The 20,740-nt window shown below is 41.5% G+C and overlaps 1 protein-coding gene across 1 annotated transcript in view; it reads left to right on the forward strand.

Annotated features, from left to right (window-relative positions):
- Nucleotides 1–814: 814 nt before the first annotated feature.
- The window catches only part of LOC128643955 (C-type lectin domain family 2 member B-like), a gene marked incomplete at both ends in the record, with an annotated part of 34,538 nt that continues 14,612 nt past the window's right edge, over nt 815–20,740 (forward strand). The window contains 2 exons of the mRNA XM_053696723.1: nt 815–883; nt 12,694–12,848. Coding sequence (XP_053552698.1) covers nt 815–883; nt 12,694–12,848 — 224 coding nt within the window. The remainder of the gene's footprint in view (nt 884–12,693; nt 12,849–20,740) is intronic.

Genomic DNA, 20,740 nt, shown 5'->3' on the forward strand with positions numbered 1-20,740 from the left:
TGAGATAAGGGGCAGTCTGCAGAGGCTTAGATACAAGGTAATCACAGAGGTAAAAAGTTTATTAATATAACAGATAAGGAGGCAGTCTGCAGAGGCTTAGATACAAGGTAATCACAGAGGTAAAAAGTATATTAATATAACTTAGATAAGGAACAGTCTGCAGAGGCTTAGATACAAGGTAATCACCGATGTAAAAAAGTATTTAAATATAACTGAGATAAGGGGCAGTCTGCAGAGGCTTAGATACAAAGTAATCACAGAGGGAAAAGGTATATTAATATAACTGAGATAAGGAGCAGCCTGCAGAGGCTTAGATACACTGTATTGACAGAGGTAAAAAGTATATTAATATAACTGAGATAAGGAGCAGTCTGCAGAGGCTTAGATACACAGTACTGACAGAGGTAAAAAGTATATTAATATAACTGAGATAAGGAGCAGTCTGCAGAGGCTTAGATACACAGTATTGACAGAGGTAAAAAGTATATTAATATAACTGAGATAAGGAGTAGTCTGCAGAGGCTTAGATACAAGGTAATCACAGAGGTAAAATGTATATTAATATAACTGAGATAAGGGGCAGTCTGCAGAGGCTTAGATACAAGGTAATCACAGATGTAAAAAAGTGTATTATTATAACTGGGTTGGATATTCAAAACTGGGGAATGGGTAATAAAGGGATTATCTATCTTTTTAAACAATTAACATTTTGGAGTAGGCTGTCCCTTTAAATATAACTCTAGTGCAGAATGATGCTTCTTTATTAGACACAATAATTGTAACTCATCTCATTTACTCATTGTCACATTTTTAGGTGAAAAGGAACAAAGATCCAATGGCAGTAACCGAAATGCACAGGGAAAGGAACTCCTGTATGATAAAGGTAACTTATGTGTGTTACTGGCACTGATGGGAATATAGAGGTAAGCAGTGTGTTACTGGCACTGATGGGAATATAGAGGTTAAATGTGTGTTACTGGCACTGATTGGAATATAGAGGTAAACAGTGTGTTACTGGCACTGATGGGAATATAGAAGTAATCAGTGTGTTACTGGCACTGATGGAAATATAGAGGTTGAAAGTGTGTTACTGGCACTTATTGGAATATAGAGGTAAACAGTGTGTTACTGGCACTGATGGGAATATAGAGGTAAGCAGTGTGTTACTGGCACTGAAGGTAATATAGAGATACGTAGTATGTTACTGGCACTGATGAGAATTTAGAGGTAAGCAGTGTGTTACTAGTACTGATGGGAATATAGAGGTAAGTAGTGTGTTACTGGCACTGATAGGAATATAGAGGGTGGTAAGCAGTGTGTTATTGGTACTGATGGGAATATAGAGGGTGATAAGCAGTATGTTACTGGCAGTGATAGAAATATAGATGTAAGCAGTGTGTTACTGAAACTGATGGGAATATAGATGGTAGTAAACAATATGTTTCACTGATGAAAATATTGAAGTTGGTAATCGTGCTACTGGCACTGATGGAAATATAGTGATAAATCAGCAGTGTGTTACTGGCACTGATTGGAATATAGAGGTAAGCAGTGTATGTGACCGATACTGGCTACCCGACTGGGTAGCTCTCTGCCAAAGGGGTGCGTCCTATAACTGGAACAAGCCACTATGTAGCGAAGAAAGTAATTATAGCAGAGCCCACCCAAATAACTAGACAGACTAGTATTCAGGTGAAACAAAATACAACTTTATTATGGAAACACACTGCTTTTATACACAAACTGATCAAGATAAAGAGCCTTATCAGATCCCCAGATCTCCCGCCCTTTCATTGTCTTATAGAGTCCCAGCGGTACAGTGGTAGTTATTCCAAGGTGATTCCGGGGGAGCGGTTGCACTTCCAGGGTGCCGTTGGAAAGCCCTCGGTCCCAAGATGCTACAGTTGACGTGATCCATGGCTGGGGACCGGAACTACGGGTGATCAAACGTACACCGGCAAGGCCAAAGGGGAATAGGAGTTGTAGGGGGGGGGTCCAGAGCCCCCGGTTCCTAAGGGAGCTCCCCTCCGGCAATCACCCCACCTCTTGTCCTCCCTAGGGAGTAACAATCCCCAAAAGAGCGGAGCTCTGGGGTGAAGGGCCGTTGGAGTGACCAGGTGTAAATGTCAGCGGATATGCAGGGAGGCATGGCCGGCCAGTAGTTCCAGGAGCCCGGCCGGCCGGAGAAGGGCTGGGCGGTCAAAGACCAGCTTTTCTGGGAGGATGTAAAGCACACAAAACAAACAAAACTATGCGTCTGGGAGATCGCAAAAGCTCTCCAAAGTCCAAATCCGGGGAGAAATTTGAGGTGCTAGGTAGTAGGGTGGTGGAGGTTCAACCTTGGCAGTCTGGTATCCATAACAGCTCCCCCATTCCAGTCCAGCAGACCCAGCTAGATCCACAGACTGCTCAGCCTGGGGCTGTCCAGGGAGCTATTCTAATTCAGTTTGACATCCGTCAGCATTTCGATTGCTTTTTCCCAGCCTGTATTGGATGGTAAAGTTAAAGGGCTGCAAGGCTAAACTCCAATGTAACAAGCGTCCATTGTCCCCAGCAACTCGGTTGGGCCAAACCAGAAGGTTGTGGTCCGTGAGGATGGTGAAAGCCCGTCCGTACAGGTATGGCTGAAGTTTCTTCAGGGCCCACAGCAGGGCCAGGCACTCTTTGTCCACTGCAACATAGCCTACTTTTCTGGTCAACAGCTTACTGTTGATATAGGCTATGGGCTGGTCCTGCCCCTCCTCATCCACATGGCTCAGTACTGCTCCCAACCCAAACATGGAGGCATCTGTGTGGACACAAAAACGTTTGGTATGTTTAGGAGCGGCCAATACAGGGGCAGAAATCAAGGCTGTCTTAAGGCTTTGGAAGGAGGCCTCACACTCTGGGAGCCACAGGACCTGTCGGGGCAACCGTTTTTGAGTTAGGTCAGCCAGGGGTTTGGCCAGGGCACTGTAGTTGGGAAAAAACTTCCAGTAGTACCCTGCGGTCCCTAGGAAAGCTAAAACTTGGGTCTTGGTCTTGGGGGTTGGCCAGTTCACGACTGCCTCAATCTTGACCAGCTCCGGCCGCTGCTTCCCACAGCCCACTCAGTGCCCAAGGTACTGGACCTCTGAGTGCCCTATTGTACATTTGTTGGGCTTCAGGGTCAGACCGGCGGCCCTGATGCGGTCCAGAATGACTCCTAGGTGGACCAGATGGTCATAGAAACATAGAATAGGCCCATCAATTCTACCCCTATTACATGTTACTTTTTCCTTAGGATATCCTTATGCATGTCCAAGGCATTTTTAAATTCCTTTACAGTCTTTGTGTTTACCACCTCAAATAGAAGTTTATTCCATGAATCCACCACCCTTTCTGTAAAAAAAATGCTTCCTCAAATTTCTCCTGAATCTGCTACCCTCTAACTTTAGATTGTGACCCCTTGTTTTGGCATTTATTTTTGTGTGAAAAATGCTTGCAGCTTTTATTTTATTAAGTCCCTTCATATATTTTAAGGTTTCTATCATTTCACCTCTTTCCCTTCTATCCTCTAAGCTATACATATTTAGATCATAGAGTCGTTCTTTGTACGTTTTATATTTTAGACCATGTACCATTTTATTAGCCCTCCTTTGAACAGCTTCTAGTTTATTTATATCTTTCTGAAGATATGGTCTCCAGAACTGTACACAGTATTTCATATTTGGTCTAAATAATGAACTGTAAAGTGGCATAAGAACCTTGTTATTTCTGCTACTAAAACCTCTTCCAATGCACCAAGCATTTGAATGGCCTTGCTGGCTGCACTGCTGCATTGTCTACCAAATTTTAAATAATCTGAAATAATAATTCCCAAATCCCTTTCTTCTTTAATTACAGTCAGAAATGTACCATTTAAACTATAATTGGCCTTTGGGTTTTTGGATCCTATATGCATAATTTTGCTCTTGGTAATATTAAATTTCAGATCCCATTTATTTGACCAGTCCTCTAGTTTATTAATATCACAGTTCATTTGATCAACTCCTCCTGGAACATCTACCCTGTTACAAATATTTGTATCATCAGCAAACAAGCAAACCTTCCCCTTAAGTCCACTTCCAATATCACTTATGAACATGTTAAACAAAACAGGCCCAAGAACTGACCCTTGGATAACACCACTAGTAATTGATGACTCCTTTGAATGTACTCCATTAATTGAAACCCTCTGTCGTCTATCTTTAAGCCAGCATTCTACCCACTTAACAATCTAAGCATCTATTCCAAGGCAATACATTTTGTGAATAAGTTTGTTGTGTGGGACGGTGTCAAATGCTTTGCTAAAGTCTAGATATGCAACATCTACGGCTCCTCCCTGGTCTATAATTTTAGTTACATGGTCAAATAAATCAATTAGATTAGTCTGGCATGATCTTCCAGCAGTGAAACCATGCTGTCCTTTGTCTTCTAAATTGTTTGTCTGAATGAAAGATACAAGTCTTTTCTTTAAAAGAGTTTCCATTAATTTCCCTGCAATTGAGGTCAAACTGACTGGCCTATAGTTAGCAGAATCTTCCCTACTACCCTTTTTATGAAGAGGGACTACATTAGCAATTTTCCATTCTTTTGGAACAACTCCTGTTAGAAGTGACTGATTAAATAAATCAGCTAATGGAGTAGCTATTACGGATTAAAGTTCTCTTAGAACCCTTGGATAAATATTATCTGGTCCTCTCAGGTATCGCTTTAGATCGTGATATCATCCAGGTAGGCACAGGAATAATCCTGGAAGCCATCCAGGAGGTGATCTACCATCCTCTGGAAGGTCGCCGGAGCATTCTTCATCCCAAACGGCATGACCTTAAACTGGTATAGACTGAATGGGGTGATAAATGCCGACTTTGGGATGGGCTCAGGTTCCAAGGGAACCTGCCATTATCCCTTGCAGAGATCTAGGGTGATCAGGAAGTTGCCAAGGGTGATCTGGTCTAGCAGGTCATCGACCCGGGGCATGGGATAGGCATCGGTCGGGGTCCAGTCATTGAGCCTATGGTAGGCAGAATCTGGTGGTCCCATCCTGCTTGGATACCAGTACCTGAGTCCCTGAGCTCACTGTGCATGCTTTCCTAACTGCCCTAGGAACCCGGTATGCCGACTGCCACAGGGGCGTCTGCCCCAGGGTCTCCACTCGATGTACTGCCGCTGTGGTGTACCCAGGGGTAGTGGAGAACATGTCTCGCTGGCTCCCTAGTATCTGTCGGACTTGCTCCTTCTGCCTAGTCCCTAGCCTCTTGTCCAGCTGTATGTCCTCTATGCCTAGGGGCATCCTATCTCGCCCTGGGAGCTTCGGCATGGCAACACTCTCAGAGTCCTCCATAGCTGGACCACAGGTGGCGGCTATGTCCCGGCCCTCTCCTGGTATGCCTTCAGTATATTTAAATAAAAGGTCTGGCGGACTCTGTCATCTGAGCATTTGGCTACCAGCTTGAAGGTCAGAAGCTTCTGCCATACTGCCAGGGTTCATTGCAGACATTCCAGTCTTACCACCGTTTCTGCCTATCTTGAGCGACTTGAAGGTTCTCTCGCAACCTCTCGGCGAAGTCCTTCAGTCGGTCCCTGAACATATTCCACAATGGAGTGTCCATCCTCCCCCACTGATCTCTCCCAGTGGGCTCTCAATAGGTCTAGGGGTCCCTCACTTTTCGGCCATACACTAATTCAAAGGGGGAGAACCCAGTAGATTCCTGGGGCACCTCTCATTATGCGAACAGGAGGTGCGGCAGGTACCTCTCCCAGTCTTTGTGAGAGGCTGAGAACATCCTAAGCAATTGCTTCAGAGTCCCGTTAAACCTCTCACACAACCCATTAGTCTAGGGTCAGTCGATGATGGGTCCTAAAGATTCCTAGATGTCCTGCTAGGGGAATGGCATGCCCTATACGCAGCAGGTCATACCGATACTTGTGCGGTAACACCAGCTGGCATTTAGGCAACGGCCCTTTCTTCCTCTCAGCAATTCTGTACAGGAGCCCTCTCTCCCACTCAAAACAGTCCCCCCCCCCCGGGCCCTTGGGGTCAGTCCCTACCCGCTCACCTTGTGCATGGACCCCGCAGCCGGCGACAAGCGGCATCTTCTATCTTCATCCATCTGACGAATAAAAAAAAATCTCTGCTTATAAAGTCATATACTGCATGTATCATAGCTATCAGAGGACACTCATTTATTACTAAGTGTTCATGATTGATAATATTCAGTATTTATGTTTTTCCAAAGACCTCAGACAGCTGTACACATCAGGCACATAACGTTTTGGAACTACATTTCCCACAATGCTGAGACACTCTTTAGGCTAACTGAGCATCATGGGAAATGTAGTTACAAAACATCTGGGAGCCGAAGGTTGCTGACCCCTCTCTACAGAGTACATAATGTTCTATGCAAATATGTCCGTCTGTATCCTCTATACTGTACTTTGTGTGCTTTTATGTTCACTAGAATTATATGCAAATCTATATAACATGTATATGTTTATTGCATGTGCAGCAGCGCGCATGATGCTTTTTTTGTATATATGCAGAACTTCTGTCTATGTAGATCAATAGATATAGTGGGCCAGTTTACGAGTAGAGTGCTATTTAGCGCTTTTGCTTGCGTGCTAACTGCACTAGAAGTTAATGTGTTGCGCTCGTATTACAAGATAAAAGTAAAAAGTTATTGCTCGTGCACTAACCCAATGCACGCAAAAAGTAGAATATTGTGGGTGATACCCTATTCCCCTATAGAAGTCATTGGGGCAAAAAAAGTGGGAAAAAATGTAACACCTTACTCGTGCACTAACTCAAATGCATCAAACAAAATGTGAAAAAGAACTTATGAAAGGATATATAATCCTCAGATGTCCGGTGGTAAAAGTCCTTAGAAAAGGGGGGAAAAACAAATATTGAAGTCCTGTAACATAATACAAATCCAAAAAAGTGGAACAGGTCTACTCACAGTTTACAGAGCTAAAACTTAGCTCTGAGTATAAAGGCTCATGTATGAAATATCCAATAAAGATGGACGGGGGAGCGTCAGGATGGGTTAAAAGGATTTATTCATAAAAACATATATCACTCAGGTACAGGGAAAACAAGTTAAAAGGAATCACATAAGCCGTCTGCTAAACCGCCAATATCGGCGTCAGAGGTCAACTGTGCTGTGTCCGAATTCCAAAGTCACAACCCTCATTGTGACATTTAGAAATAATAAAATATATTAAAAACATATAATGAAATAGAAATATATGTTGTTTATAATAAAAGAGGAAAAGAAAATATATGTGTATATATACACAAAAAACATAGAAAACAATTAGTACCCTAGCAGGATTGAACCCTTGTCGATCCTATCAAAATAACTATATGGTTTAGTGAATAGCCATTAGATCATAGTACCATTTATGCTGTAAATGGGTACAATTTATATATTAAACATATATAGACAAATCAAGGTATCGAACAGAGAAGGAGCCCGCAATAAGGTGTCTAAATTATTTACTATTTTATTTTTAAATGCTCAATAATATAATAAAATTCATTGATTATTGTAACTGACCCCTTTGCGGACAGCTACTGCAGAACGCCAACCTCCCGAATAGCTGCTAGCAGACGAACAGAAAAAGCACCCAAGCGGATTATACTCCTGGCAATCAGTCTCTAACAGCATACAGTAAATTCCCCCCCAAACACGAGACCAAGCTCCGTCTTGAGGGTAAAACAGGAATCTCTTTATTGAGGGCTACATGCCCAGTATTTAAGCAGGTCTCCCACCTGGTGGACAAGTATAGTACATTAGCCAATCACAGTGGCTCAGGCATAAACACTCCCCTTGGTACCAGTGAACCCCTCTTCCCTATCCTGGAGATAACTGGGAAGAAATCCAACTATCTCCCTGGCTAGAGGAAAACGCCCCTTTACAGGATACAATAAAGATACATTGCATATACAATCAAACACAAGAAAACACAAGAAAACACTTGTCTATTCACAGGTAAAACAGATTAACATATCAAGTTAATTAACTGGGGAAGAAAGTTACTCAGCCAATCTGATGTTGGGCAATCAGTTTACCCAGACAGGCTCCTGAGACACAATCAGATTAGAAACGAAAATAAAATACATCTTATTACAGAATATAATAACAGCTCTTATTACCTATTAAGTCCTTTATGCCCACTTGGTTTATAGAGTCACAATTGCTCCCACAAGGGGCACTCACACCCTGTACCCATCCTGTATTTATGGATACAGGGTGACATAGACATAAGACAGAGTTATGAAAGTACATGGGGTGTCCAGCATATAAAATTCCACATTTCCATGCAGTCTCTGGGTATCCTTAAGCCCATGTACCTCCTGCCCAAAGAATGTTCCATAACAGGCCCTCCAATGCACAGTGGCAAGATTGGTCTCGTCACATCTCTCCTCTCATCACAATTATGTCTGTATTTATTTATTCTGTATGTATTTATTATGTTTGTCTTTATTTATTCTGTATGTATTTATTATGTCTGTCTTTATTTATTCTGTATGTATTTATTATGTCTGTCTTTATTTATTCTGTATGTATTTATTATGTTTGTCTTTATTTATTCTGTATTTGGAGATTGCAATTAACTTAAGATATAGGGGCTAGAAAGAATGTGTTGTTAATTTGATAAATGATATAGTTCAAAGTCTTTATTTAGACCAAATGGAATTAATGTAGTAAGGTTATATATCCATTGCATTTCCATTTGTCCCTATATATTCTATAAATAAGGAACAACTTTTTTTATACCTATATATTTAATAATTTCCTTTGGGTCATAGTTTAATTAGGTGTTTGCGATGAGGGTGTTGACGGTTTAGGGGTTAATAGGTTTATTTAGATACTTGTGTTGTGATGGAATGGGGGATTTGGGGTTAATAGGTTTATTAGGTAGTTTTTGTTTTAAGGGGATGGTGGTATAAGGGTTAATACATTTTATTAGTGTTGGCGATGTGAGGGATAGCGATTTAGGAGTTAATATGTTTATTTAGTGCTGGCGATGTGGGGAGATGGCAGTTTAGGGTAGTTTATGGGTGTTAGTGTACTTTGTAACATATTTTTTATCTTTTTTGTGAAACTTTTTTGTTTCGCAAAATTCAAAACTACAGGTCTTTGATTGCAGAATGGATCGTTGTGGTAGAAGCCAAAACACTTGCAGGAAAGCCATACCGTGTGACTTGTAATACCAAATAGGTGACCATTCCGCACACAAACACCATATTGCACGCAGGAAAGCCATACCGTGTGACTTGTAATACCAAATAGGTGACCATTCCGCACACAAACACCATATTGCACGCAGAAAAGCCATACCGTGTGACTTGTAATACCAAATAGGTGACCATTCCGCACACAAACACCATATTGCACGCAGGAAAGCCATACCGTGTGACTTGTAATACCAAATAGGTGACCATTCCGCACACAAACACCATATTGCAAGCAGAAAAGCCATAACGAACAACTTGTAATCTTGGCCATTGTGCACTGTAGAGGGCAAAATGCCCCAAATCCTACCGGTTTGTCTTTGTTGTTCTCAAAGTGTTGGATAATTCGCTGACACAACAGTTAGCAGACTGGTGAGCCTTGACCCATCCTTGCTCTTAAAGGACTAGGCATTTTTTGGAGGCTCCTTATGAGTACACGATTGCCTCACCTGTTTCACATCAGCTTAACTTGTAACATCGCTATTAGTCCTAAATTGCCCTGTCCCAGCTTTTTGTGTGTTGCAGTCATCAGATTTGAAATGAGTTTATATTTTCAAAAATATACTGTATTACATTCAAGAAGTAAAACATCAAGTAATGTGTCTGTTATGAATGTGTTTTCAATATAGTACAGGGTGAATTCAATTTTCAAATGACTCTTTTTGTTTTGTTTTTTTTGCATTTTCCATACTGTCCCAACTTTTTCAGAATTGGAGTCAGCTAATTTCTAGATCACTTGGCTGCCTGGCTTCCTTATTTCCTTTCCTCAGACACCCCTGCCCTCATTCTTGGAGACTTTAACATCCCTCTTGACAATCCCACTGCCTCCGCTGCAAAATAACTTCTTCAACTGACTTCCTCTTTCGGCCTGTCACAATGGACTGACTCTCCCATTCACAAAGATGGTCATTCCCTTGATCTGATTTTCACCTATCGATGCACTCTTTCAAATTTAACAAACTCCCCTTTTCCTCTCTCTGACCATCATCTCCTAACTTGCAACATCACTTCCCTACCTACAACTCCCCCTCCCTCTACCCCTCACACCAAACTTCACAGAAACACTAAGTCACTAGATCTGCATCAGCTCGCTAGCTCTCTCAAACCTCTCCTCTCATCCATCACCTCCTTTTCCTGCCCTGACCAATCTATCTGCCAGTATAATTCCACCCTTACATCGGTCATTGACACTCTGTCCCCTCCAACCTTAGCTCAGAAACCACACTCTCATCCTCAGCCCTGACATACTCCTCTGATAGGATACCTACACAGATGCTCCCATACTGCTGAGCGGCATTGGAGGAAATCTCAGAGTTCAGCTGACTTTCTTCACTACAAGTTCATCCTGAACTCCTACTATTCTGCCCTTAATCTTTACAAGCAACAATATTTTTCTAATCTCATCTCTACTATTTCCTCTAACCCTAAACGCCTGTTCTCCACGTTCAACACTCTTCTCCGCCCACCCCCACCTCCTAACACAACATCTCTCTCAGCTCAAGATTTTGCCAGCCACTTCAACAACAAAATTGATTCCATCAGAAGTGAAATCAGCTCTCAACATACTTCCAATCTCTCACCCCCTCAAAAGCTCACCCAAATATCCAAAAATGCAGCTCTTTTGCCCCTGTTAATGAGGATGAAGTTTCTGCCCTTATACTGTCCTCCCACCTCACTACCTGTCCCCTCGACCCCATCCCCTCACAGCTACTCCCCTCCCTCTCTTCTACCCTCACCCCCATACTCACACACATTTTCAACCTCTCCCTCAGCACTGGTATATTTCCCTCATCTATAAATCATGCACTGGTCCCACCTATCCTCAAAAAACCTTCCCTCGATCCAACCTCCCCTTCCAATTACCGCCCTATTTCCCTACTCCCTCTTGCCTCAAAGCTCCTCGAAAAGCTAGTTTATGCACGTCTATACCATTTCCTTACACTAAACTCTCTTCTTGACCCACTGCAATCTGGATTTCGTTCCCATCACTCTACAGAGACAGCAATTGTCAAGGTTACCAATGACCTACTTACAGCAAAATCCAAAGGCCACTTCTCTCTGGTTATCCTCCTTGACCTGTCTGCAGCCTTTGACGCTGTTGACCATCCTCTTCTGCTCCAAGCCCTCCAATCCTTCGGCATCTGTGACACAGCTCTCTCGTGGTTCTCTTCCTATCTGACTAACCGTACATTTAGTGTAGCCTTCTCCGGAGCCCCGTTACCACTTTCTGTTGGGGTACCTCAAGGCTCTGTCCTTGGTCCCCTTCTCTTTTCAATCTACACATCGTCACTAGGTTCCGTAATAAAGTCCCATGGGTTTCAATACCATTTGTATGCCAATGACACCCAAATCTACCTCTCTGCACCAGACCTACCTCCTTCCTTACTAACCGGTGTCACTAAATGTCTTTCTCACATCTCATCTTGGATGTCCTCTCACTACCTTAAGCTAAATCTCTCCTAAACTGAACTCCTTATTTTTCCCCCTTCTTCCAATGTCTCCACCCCCAAAATTTCTATAACTGTTGATAACTCCATCATTACCCCTACCCCGCACGCCCAATGTCTTGGGGTCACACTTGACTCCGATCTTTCCTTCACTCCTCACATTCAGTCCTGCTGCTTCCACCTTAAAAACATTGCTAAAATTAGACATTTCCTTACACAAGATACAACCAAGATTTTAATCCACTCTCTCATCCTTTCCCGCCTCGACTACTGCAACTCCGTCCTCTCTGGTCTACCTAGCTGCCGCATAGCTCCTTTACAATCCATTATGAATGCCTCTGCCAGGCTCATCTTCCTTATTCGTCGCTCTTCATCTGCTGCACCTCTCTGCCAATCCCTTCACTAGCTTCCTCTTGCCTCTAGGATTAAACATAAAATCCTCACCCTGACATATAAAGCTCTCAACTGCACTGCTCCCCCCTACATCTCAGAACTTGTCTCTAGATACTCTCCCTCCCGTCCCCTTCGATCAGCTCAGGATCTCCTCCTCTCCTCCTGTCTTGATACTTCCTCACATTCCCGTTTACAGGACTTCTCCAGACTGGCCCCCATCTTGTGGAATTCCCTGCCTCGCTCCATAAGACTCTCCCCAAGTTTTAACAGCTTCAAGCACTCCCTAAAAACTCTACTATTCAGGGATGCATACAACCAACACTAACCTTTCCTAACGCCATTGCTTTCCCCTTGAACCCCTTAGATTGTAAGCCTATGGGCCCAGCTGTTTACAGATCGCTTCATAAGAGCCGACTACAACAGTGAAACTCTCGGCAGGGCCCTCTACCCACCTGACCCCTACAAAAGCTATTCTGTACACCGACTATGTTTACAGCGCTGCGGAATCTGTTGGCGCTCTACAAATACCTGATAATAATAATAATTTAATATCAGGTAAACAAGAAGTTGTATATTTGTGATTAGTAGGCTAATAATTTCATTTTACCCCAGGTCCTTACGCTCTGTGTCCCATGAACTGGATTCTGATACGCAAAAAATGTTATTTTTTCTCTGAAAACAAAAAGAATCAAAGTGACAGTAAAAAAAACTGCACTGACAGCGGCGCCAGACTAGCGACTACGTCTGCAACAGAGAGTAACCTACAGGTAAGTTATATAACAGCCTTACAGCGGCTCTAGATGACTTTTTGTGAAAATTAAATATTTATATCAATTGCATTAAGTTTTGTTTCCTGTATAAAAACAGATTTAAATATCATTAGCATAAATATGCGACAATGTGTCATTCACTCGTCCTTCTAGATGCCGTGTCCATATGAGTTTTGTGAATATTATTATTATTATTTTTATTATTATTATTATTATTATTATTATTATTATTTTTATTATTATTATTATTATTTTTTATCACTTCTCCTTGATAATTAGAGTGGGACCTAAAATTGGGGGGTTCAATTCAATCTTTCCGATTTTACTATTTGATATTGGAAAAAATGGGATCTTTTTTAAATCACAAACTTACTGAGTCAACCACATATGAGATTAATATCCAATATACATTTTACCTGGAATGGCACCAAAAATGATTATTAATGGCTGTATATTAAATAACACCAAACACGATACTCAAAAAAACTAAATTTATGCTTGCCTGATAAATTACTTTCTTTTACGATATGACGAGACCACAGATTTCATCCTTACTTGTGGGATATTAACCTCCTGCTAACAGGAAGTGGCAAAGAGCACCACAGCAGAGCTGTATATATAGCACCTCCCCTTCCCCTCCACCCTCAGTCATTCAGCCGAAGGTTATAGGAATAGAAAAGGAAAGGCTAAAAAGGTGCAGAGGTGACTGAAGTTTTAAAAAAATACAATAAACCTGTCTTAAAATAAATGGGAGGGCCGTGGACTCATCATATCGTAAAAGAAAGTAATTTATCAGGCAAGCATAAATTTTGTTTTCTTTTATAAAGATATGACGAGTCCACGGATTTCATCCTTACTTGTGGGAAACCAATACCAAAGCAATAGGAGACAGATGAAAGGGAGGGACAAGACAGGAACCTAAACGGAAGGCACCACTGCTTGAAGAACCTTTCTCCCAAAAATAGCCTCAGAAGAAGCAAAAGTATCAAGTTTGTAAAATTTGGAAAAAGTGTGAAGGGACGACCAAGTCGCAGCCTTACAAATCTGTTCCACAGATGCATCATTTTTAAAAGCCCATGTGGAAGCCACAGCCCTAGAAGAATGAGCCATAATTCTTTCAGGAGGCTGCTGTCCAGCAGTCTCATATGCCAGGCGGATGATACTTCTCAGCCAAAAAGAAAGAGAGGTAGCCGTAGCTTTCTGACCCCTACGCTTTCCAGAATAAACAATGAATAATGAAGATGATTGACAGAAATCCTTAGTTGCCTGTAAGTAAAACTTTAAGGCACGGACCACGTCCAAGTTATGTAACAGACGCTCCTTCTTAGAAGAAGGATTAGGACACAAGGAAGGAACAACAATTTCCTGATTAATATTCTTATTAGAAACAACCTTAGGAAGGAACCCAGGTTTGGTACGTAAAAACCTCCTTATCAGAATTAAATATGAGATAAGGTGAATCACACTGTAATGCTGAAAGCTCAGAAACTCTTCGAGCAGAAGAAATAGCAACCAAAAACAGAACTTCCCAATATAATAGTTTAATATCTATGGAATGCATAGGTTCAAACGGAACCCCTTGCAGAACTCGAAGAACTAAATTCAAACTCCAGGGAGGAGTAATAGGTCTAAATACAGGCTTAATTCTAGATAGAGCCTGACAAAAAGACTGAACATCTGATACATTTGCCAAACGTTTGTGAAATTGAATTGGCAAAGCTGAAATTTGTCCCTTTAAGGAACTTGCTGATAACCCTTTCTCCAATCCTTCTTGGAGAAAAGACAAAATCCTAGGAATCCTAACTTTACTCCATGAGTAACCCTTGGATTCACACCAATAAAGATATTTACACCATATCTTATGATAGATCTCTCTAGTGACAGGCTTTCTAGCCTGTATCAAAGTATTGATAACTGAATCAGAGAATCCTCGCTTCGATAAAATCAAGCGTTCAATCTCCACGCAGTCAGTTGCAGAGAAATTAGATTTGGATGTTGGAAAGGACATTGAATGAGAAGGTCCTGTCTCAACGGAAGTTTCCATGGTGGCAGAGAGCACATGTCCACTAGATCTGCATACCAAGTCCTGCGTGGCCACACAGGCACTATCAGGATCACTGAATCTCTCTCCTGTTTGATTCGAGCAATCACGCGTGGGAGGAGAGGAAACGACAGAAACACATAAGCTAGGCTGAACAACCAAGGTACTGCCAAGGCATCTATCAGTTCAGCCTGAGGATCCCTTGACCGGGATCCGTATCTTGGAAGCTTGGCATTCTGACGAGATGCCATCAAATCCAATTCCGGTCTGCCCCATCTTAGAATCAATGAGGAAAATACCTCCGGGTGAAGTTCCCACTCTCCCGGATGAAAAAGTCTGTCGACTTAGAAAATCTGCTTCCCAGTTCTCTACCCCTGGGATGTAGATCGCTGGCAGATGACAAGAGTGGGCCTCTGCCCAACTAATTATCTTGGATACTTCTATCATCGCTAAGGAACTCCTTGTTCTCCCCTGATGATTGACATATGCCACAGTCGTTATGTTGTCCGACTGGAATCTGATGAATTTGGCCGAAGCCAACTGAGGCCACGCCTGAAGCACATTGAATATTGCTCTCAGTTCCAGAATATTGATTGGAAGTAGAGACTCCACCTAAGTCCAAACACCCTGAGCCTTCAGGGAGTTCCAAACTGCACCCCAGCCCAGAAGGCTGGCATCTGTTGTCACTATCACCCACGAGGGTCTGCGGAAACAAGTCCCCTGGGACAGATGATCTGGCGACAACCACCAAAGAAGAGAGTTTCTGGTCTCTTGATCCAGAATTATCTTTGGAGATAAATCCGCATAATCCCCATTCCACTGACTGAGCATGCACAGTTGCAGTGGTCTGAGATGAAAGCGTGCAAATGGAATGATGTCCATTGCCGCTCCCATTAATCCGATTACCTCCATACACTGAGCCACTGATGGCGGAGGAATGGACAGAAGTGCTCGGCAAGCATTCAAAATCTTTGATTTTCTTACCTCCGTCAGAAATACTTTCATGGCTACCGAGTCTATCAGAGTTCCCAAGAAAGGAACCCTTGTCTGTGGAACAAGTGAACTCTTCTCTATGTTCACCTTCCAGCCGTGAGTTCTCACAAAAGACAACACTGTGTCCGTGTGAGATTTTGTCAGATGATATGTTGATGCCTGAATCAGAATATCGTCCAGATAAGGCGCCACCGCTATCCCTTGTGGTCTGAGAGCCGCCAAAAGAGACCCTAAAACCTTTGTGAAGATTCTGGGTGCTGTGGCCAACCCGAAAGGAAGAGCCACAAACTGATGTTTGTCCAAGAAGGCAAACCTTAGAAACCGATGATGATCTTTGTGGATTGGAATATGAAGGTAAGCATCCTTCAAATCCACGGTAGTCATATATTGACCCTCCTGGATCATTGGCAAAATCGTTTGAATTGTCTCTATCTTGAATGATGGAACTCTTAGAAATTTGTTTAGACACTTGAGGTCCAAAATGGGTCTGAACGTTCCCTCTTTTCTGGGGACCACAAATAGGTTTGAGTAAAACCCCTGTCCCTGTTCCAATTTTGGAACAGGACAGATTACTCCCATAGTAAAAAGGTCTTTTACACAACGTAAGAATGCCTCTCTCTTTATCTGGTTTGCAGATAATTTTGAAAGATGAAATCTCCCTCTTGGGAGAAAATCCTTGAATTCCAATTGATAACCGTGGGTTACTATTTCTAGTGCCCAGGAATTCTGAACATCTCTTGCCCAAGCCTGAGCAAAGAAAGAAAGTATGCCCCCTACTAGATCCGGTCCCGGATCAGGGTCCACCCCTTCATGCTGCCTTGTGGAAGAAGAAGAAGCGGGGGGTCCTCCTTTAAAGTTCTGAAAGAAATGCAAATTATTCCGTTTACCCCTCATTTTAACCGACCTATCCTGAGGTAGGGCATGGCTCTTACCTCCTGTAATATCAGAAATGATCTCCTTCGATTCTGGCCCAAAAAGGGTCTTACCTTTAAAGGGAATAGCTAAAAGCTTATGTTTTGATGACACATTAGCAGACCAAGATTTGAGCCACAATGCTCTACGTTCTAAAATAGCAAATCCTGCATTTTTTGCAGCTAATTTAGCAATTTGAAAAGCGGCATCAGTAATAAAAGAATTAGCTAGTTTAAGAGCCTTAATTCTATCTAGAATGTCATCTAATGGAGTCTCAACCTTAAGAGACTCTTCTAGAGCCTTAAACCAAAAAGCTGCTGCAGTAGTTACTGGAACAATGCAAGCCGTAGGTTGTAAAAGAAATCCCTGATTAACAAATAATTTCTTTAGTAGACCCTCTAATTTCTTATCCATAGGATCCTTGAAAGCACAACTATCCTCAATGGGTATAGTAGTACGCGTAGCTAGGGAAGATATAGCTCCCTCTACCTTAGGGACCGTTTGCCATGAGTCCCGAATGGTATCTGATATAGGAAACATTTTCTTAAAATTAGGAGAGGGAGAAAACGGTATACCTGGTCTATCCCATTCCTTACTAATAATTTCCGAAATTCTTTTAGGAACCAGAAAAACATCAGTGTAAGTAGGAACTTCCAAATATTTATCCATTTTACACTATTTCTCTGGAGGAATCACGATAGGATCACAATCATCCAGAGTCGCTAAAACCTCCCTAAGCAACAGGCGGAGGTGTTCAAGCTTAAATTTAAAGGACATAGCATCCGAATCTGTCTGAGGCAAAACATTCCCTGAATCAGAAATTTCACCCTCAGACAGTAATTCCCTGATCCCCAACTCAGAGCACTGTGAGGGAACATCGGAAATAGCTAATAAAGCATCAGAGGATTCAGTACTTACATTAATACTTGACCTACTGTGTTTACCCTGCAACACTGGTAATTTAGACAATACCTCTGTAAGGGTAGTTGACATAACTGCAGCCATCTCCTGCAGAGTAAAGGAATTAGACGCACTAGAAGTACTAGGCGTCGCTTGTGTGGGCATAAAAGGTTGTGACACGGGGAGAATTGGATGGCATATCCTGATTCTCTTCTGACTGAGAATCATCCCTAGACACACTTACTTTATTTAAAATACACTTTTTACATTGTAAAGCCCTTTCAGTACAAAAGTTACACAATGTTAGAGGGGGTTGCACAATAGCTTCTAAACACATAAAACAATGAGAAACCTCAATGTCAGACATGTTGAACAGACTAGTAATACCACAAAAGTTGTTTAAACACTTATTTATAGCATAAAATAAACATTTGAAAAAACGTGTACTGTGTCTTTAAGAAAAGAAAAAGTGAACAATTTTTCCAAAATGCACAAAAAAGTTAAATTATTCCCAAATTTAACTTAATATCGTTGGTTAATCCAAAAATTACTGCACCCAGAAGCAGGGCAGAAATAAGGCATTAGAAGTACTTATATCAACATGTAGTCAAAAGATAGATAGAAATACACTCTGCACCTCGCCACAGCTCTGCTGTGGCGCCTACCTGCCCCCAGGGTACTTCGAATCAAGTTTCCAACCCTTCAGACCAGCTACACAGTCCAGGAGCCACCTAGTTACTGTTTGCTGCTGCTAAACCTAAAGAAATTGCGCCAAAATAGGCTCCACCCCTTAAGGTCAAAAGTCAGAGTAGGCCCAAACAACACCGCATGGAAATGCAGTTTTGCACTAAAGTAAAAATACACACACAATATAACCCTCAAGCATAAAACCAATAAGTTTTAAGTGCCAAAAATAAAAAATATAAAACATTGTTTTTTATATTTTCTTCCATGTCACATAATGCCCAAATATCAACTAATGATAAATATAAAATAGGGACTCCAGTAACACCCCTCTTATTAAAATAGGTTTTACTGCTTACCCCATTTCCATACAGGGAAATAATGCCAGCCAGTTCTGATACACCAAGTCTCCTCAGAAAAAAAGGCTGCACATACCTTAATGCTGATTGTAGCATGAAACCGGTCTCCACACTGAAGATGTCTCAGGGTTACCTTCAGAAGTCTTGTGGGAACCAGCGTGGATCTTAGTTACAAATGCTAAGATCATGAAACCTCAGGGCAGAAATCTTCTTCCATATCCCCCTGAGGAAAATAGTACTCACCGGTACCATTTAAAATAAAAAACTTCTTGATTGAAGAAACTAAAACTAACACCTCACTTTACCATGTCTTCCTAATATAACACAGGCAAAGAGAATGACTGGGGGTGGAGGGGAAGGGGAGGTGCTATATATACAGCTCTGCTATGGTGCTCTTTGCCACTTCCTGTTAGCAGGAGGTTAATATCCCACAAGTAAGGATGAAATCCGTGAACTCGTCATACCTTTGTAAAATAAATTATTTTAACAGCCCAACAGACTCTCAAATCCAGGGCGAGATTACGTATGTGGCATATTTTTAAGTGCCACTGCTGAAACCCGCGTCGCCCTTAAGTTTATCTTGTACATCGGGTGAATCACTTAACACACGCCGCCAGATGAAATACTGGCGTAGATCTGACAAACTGGAGAGATTCACACGTAACTAAAAAATAAAGAGCTGTTTGTTTTAACCCCTTAAGGACAAGGTCATTTTTCAATTTCTTTCCCTTAAGGACTATGGGCTATTTTTACATTTCTACTGTGTTTGTGTTTAGCTGTAATTTTCCTCTTACTCATTTACTGTACCCACACATATTATATATACCGTTTTTCTCGTCATTAAATGGACTTTCTAAAGATACCATTATTTTCTTCATATCTTATAATTTACTATAAAAAAATATAAAGGAGGAGGAAAAAAATGGAAAAAAACACTTTTTCTAACTTTGACCCCCAAAATCTGTTACATATCTACAACCACCAAAAAACACCCATGCTAAATAGTTTCTAAATTTTGTCCTGAGTTTAGAAATATCCAACGTTTACTCGTTCTTTGCTTTTTTTGCAAGTTATAGGGAAATAAATACAAGAAGCACTTTGCTATTTCCAAACCACTTTTTTTCAAAATTAACGCTAGTTACATTGGAACACTGATATCTTTCAGGAATCCCTGAATATCCCTTGACATGTATATTTTTTTTTTTTAGAAGACATCCCAAAGTATTGATCAAGGCTCATTTTGGTATATTTAATGCCACCATTTTTCTGCCAAATGCGATAAAAAAAAAAAAAATCATTCACTTTTTCACAATTTTTTTCACAAACTTTAGGTTTCTCACTGAAATTATTTACAAACAACTTGTGCAATTATGACACAAATAATTGTAAATGTTTCTTTGGTATCCCGTTTGTTCAGAAATAGCAGACATATATGGCTTTGGCGTTGCTTTTTGTTAATTAGAAGGCCGCTAAATGCCACACACGAGTATTATGCCCAGCAGTGAAGGGGTTAATTGGGGAGCATGTAGGGAGCTTCTAGGGTTAATTTTAGCTTTAATGTAGTGTAGTAGACAACCCCAAGTATTAATCTAGGCCCATCTTGGTATATTTCATGCCACCATTTCACCGCCAAATGCGATCAAATTCATTTTGTTTTTTACATTTTTCACAATTTTAGGTTTCTCACTGAAATTATTTACAAACAGCTTGTGCAATTATGGCATAAATGGTTGTAAATGCTTCTCTGGGATCCCCTTTGTTCAGAAAAAGCAGACATATATGGCTTTGGTGTTGCTTTTTGGTAATTAGAACGCCGCTAAATGCTGCTGCGCATCACACATGTATTATGCCCAGCACTGCAAGGGTTAATTAGGTAGCGTGTAGGGAGCTTTCAGGGTTAATTTTAGCTTTAGTGTAGAGCTCAGCCTTCCACCTGACACATCACACCGCCTGATCCCTCCCAAACAGCTCTCTTCCCAACCCCACCCCACAATTTTCCC

The sequence above is a fragment of the Bombina bombina genome, unplaced genomic scaffold (assembly GCF_027579735.1).
Source record: "Bombina bombina isolate aBomBom1 unplaced genomic scaffold, aBomBom1.pri scaffold_1550, whole genome shotgun sequence".
NCBI classification, from domain to species: domain Eukaryota; kingdom Metazoa; phylum Chordata; class Amphibia; order Anura; family Bombinatoridae; genus Bombina; species Bombina bombina.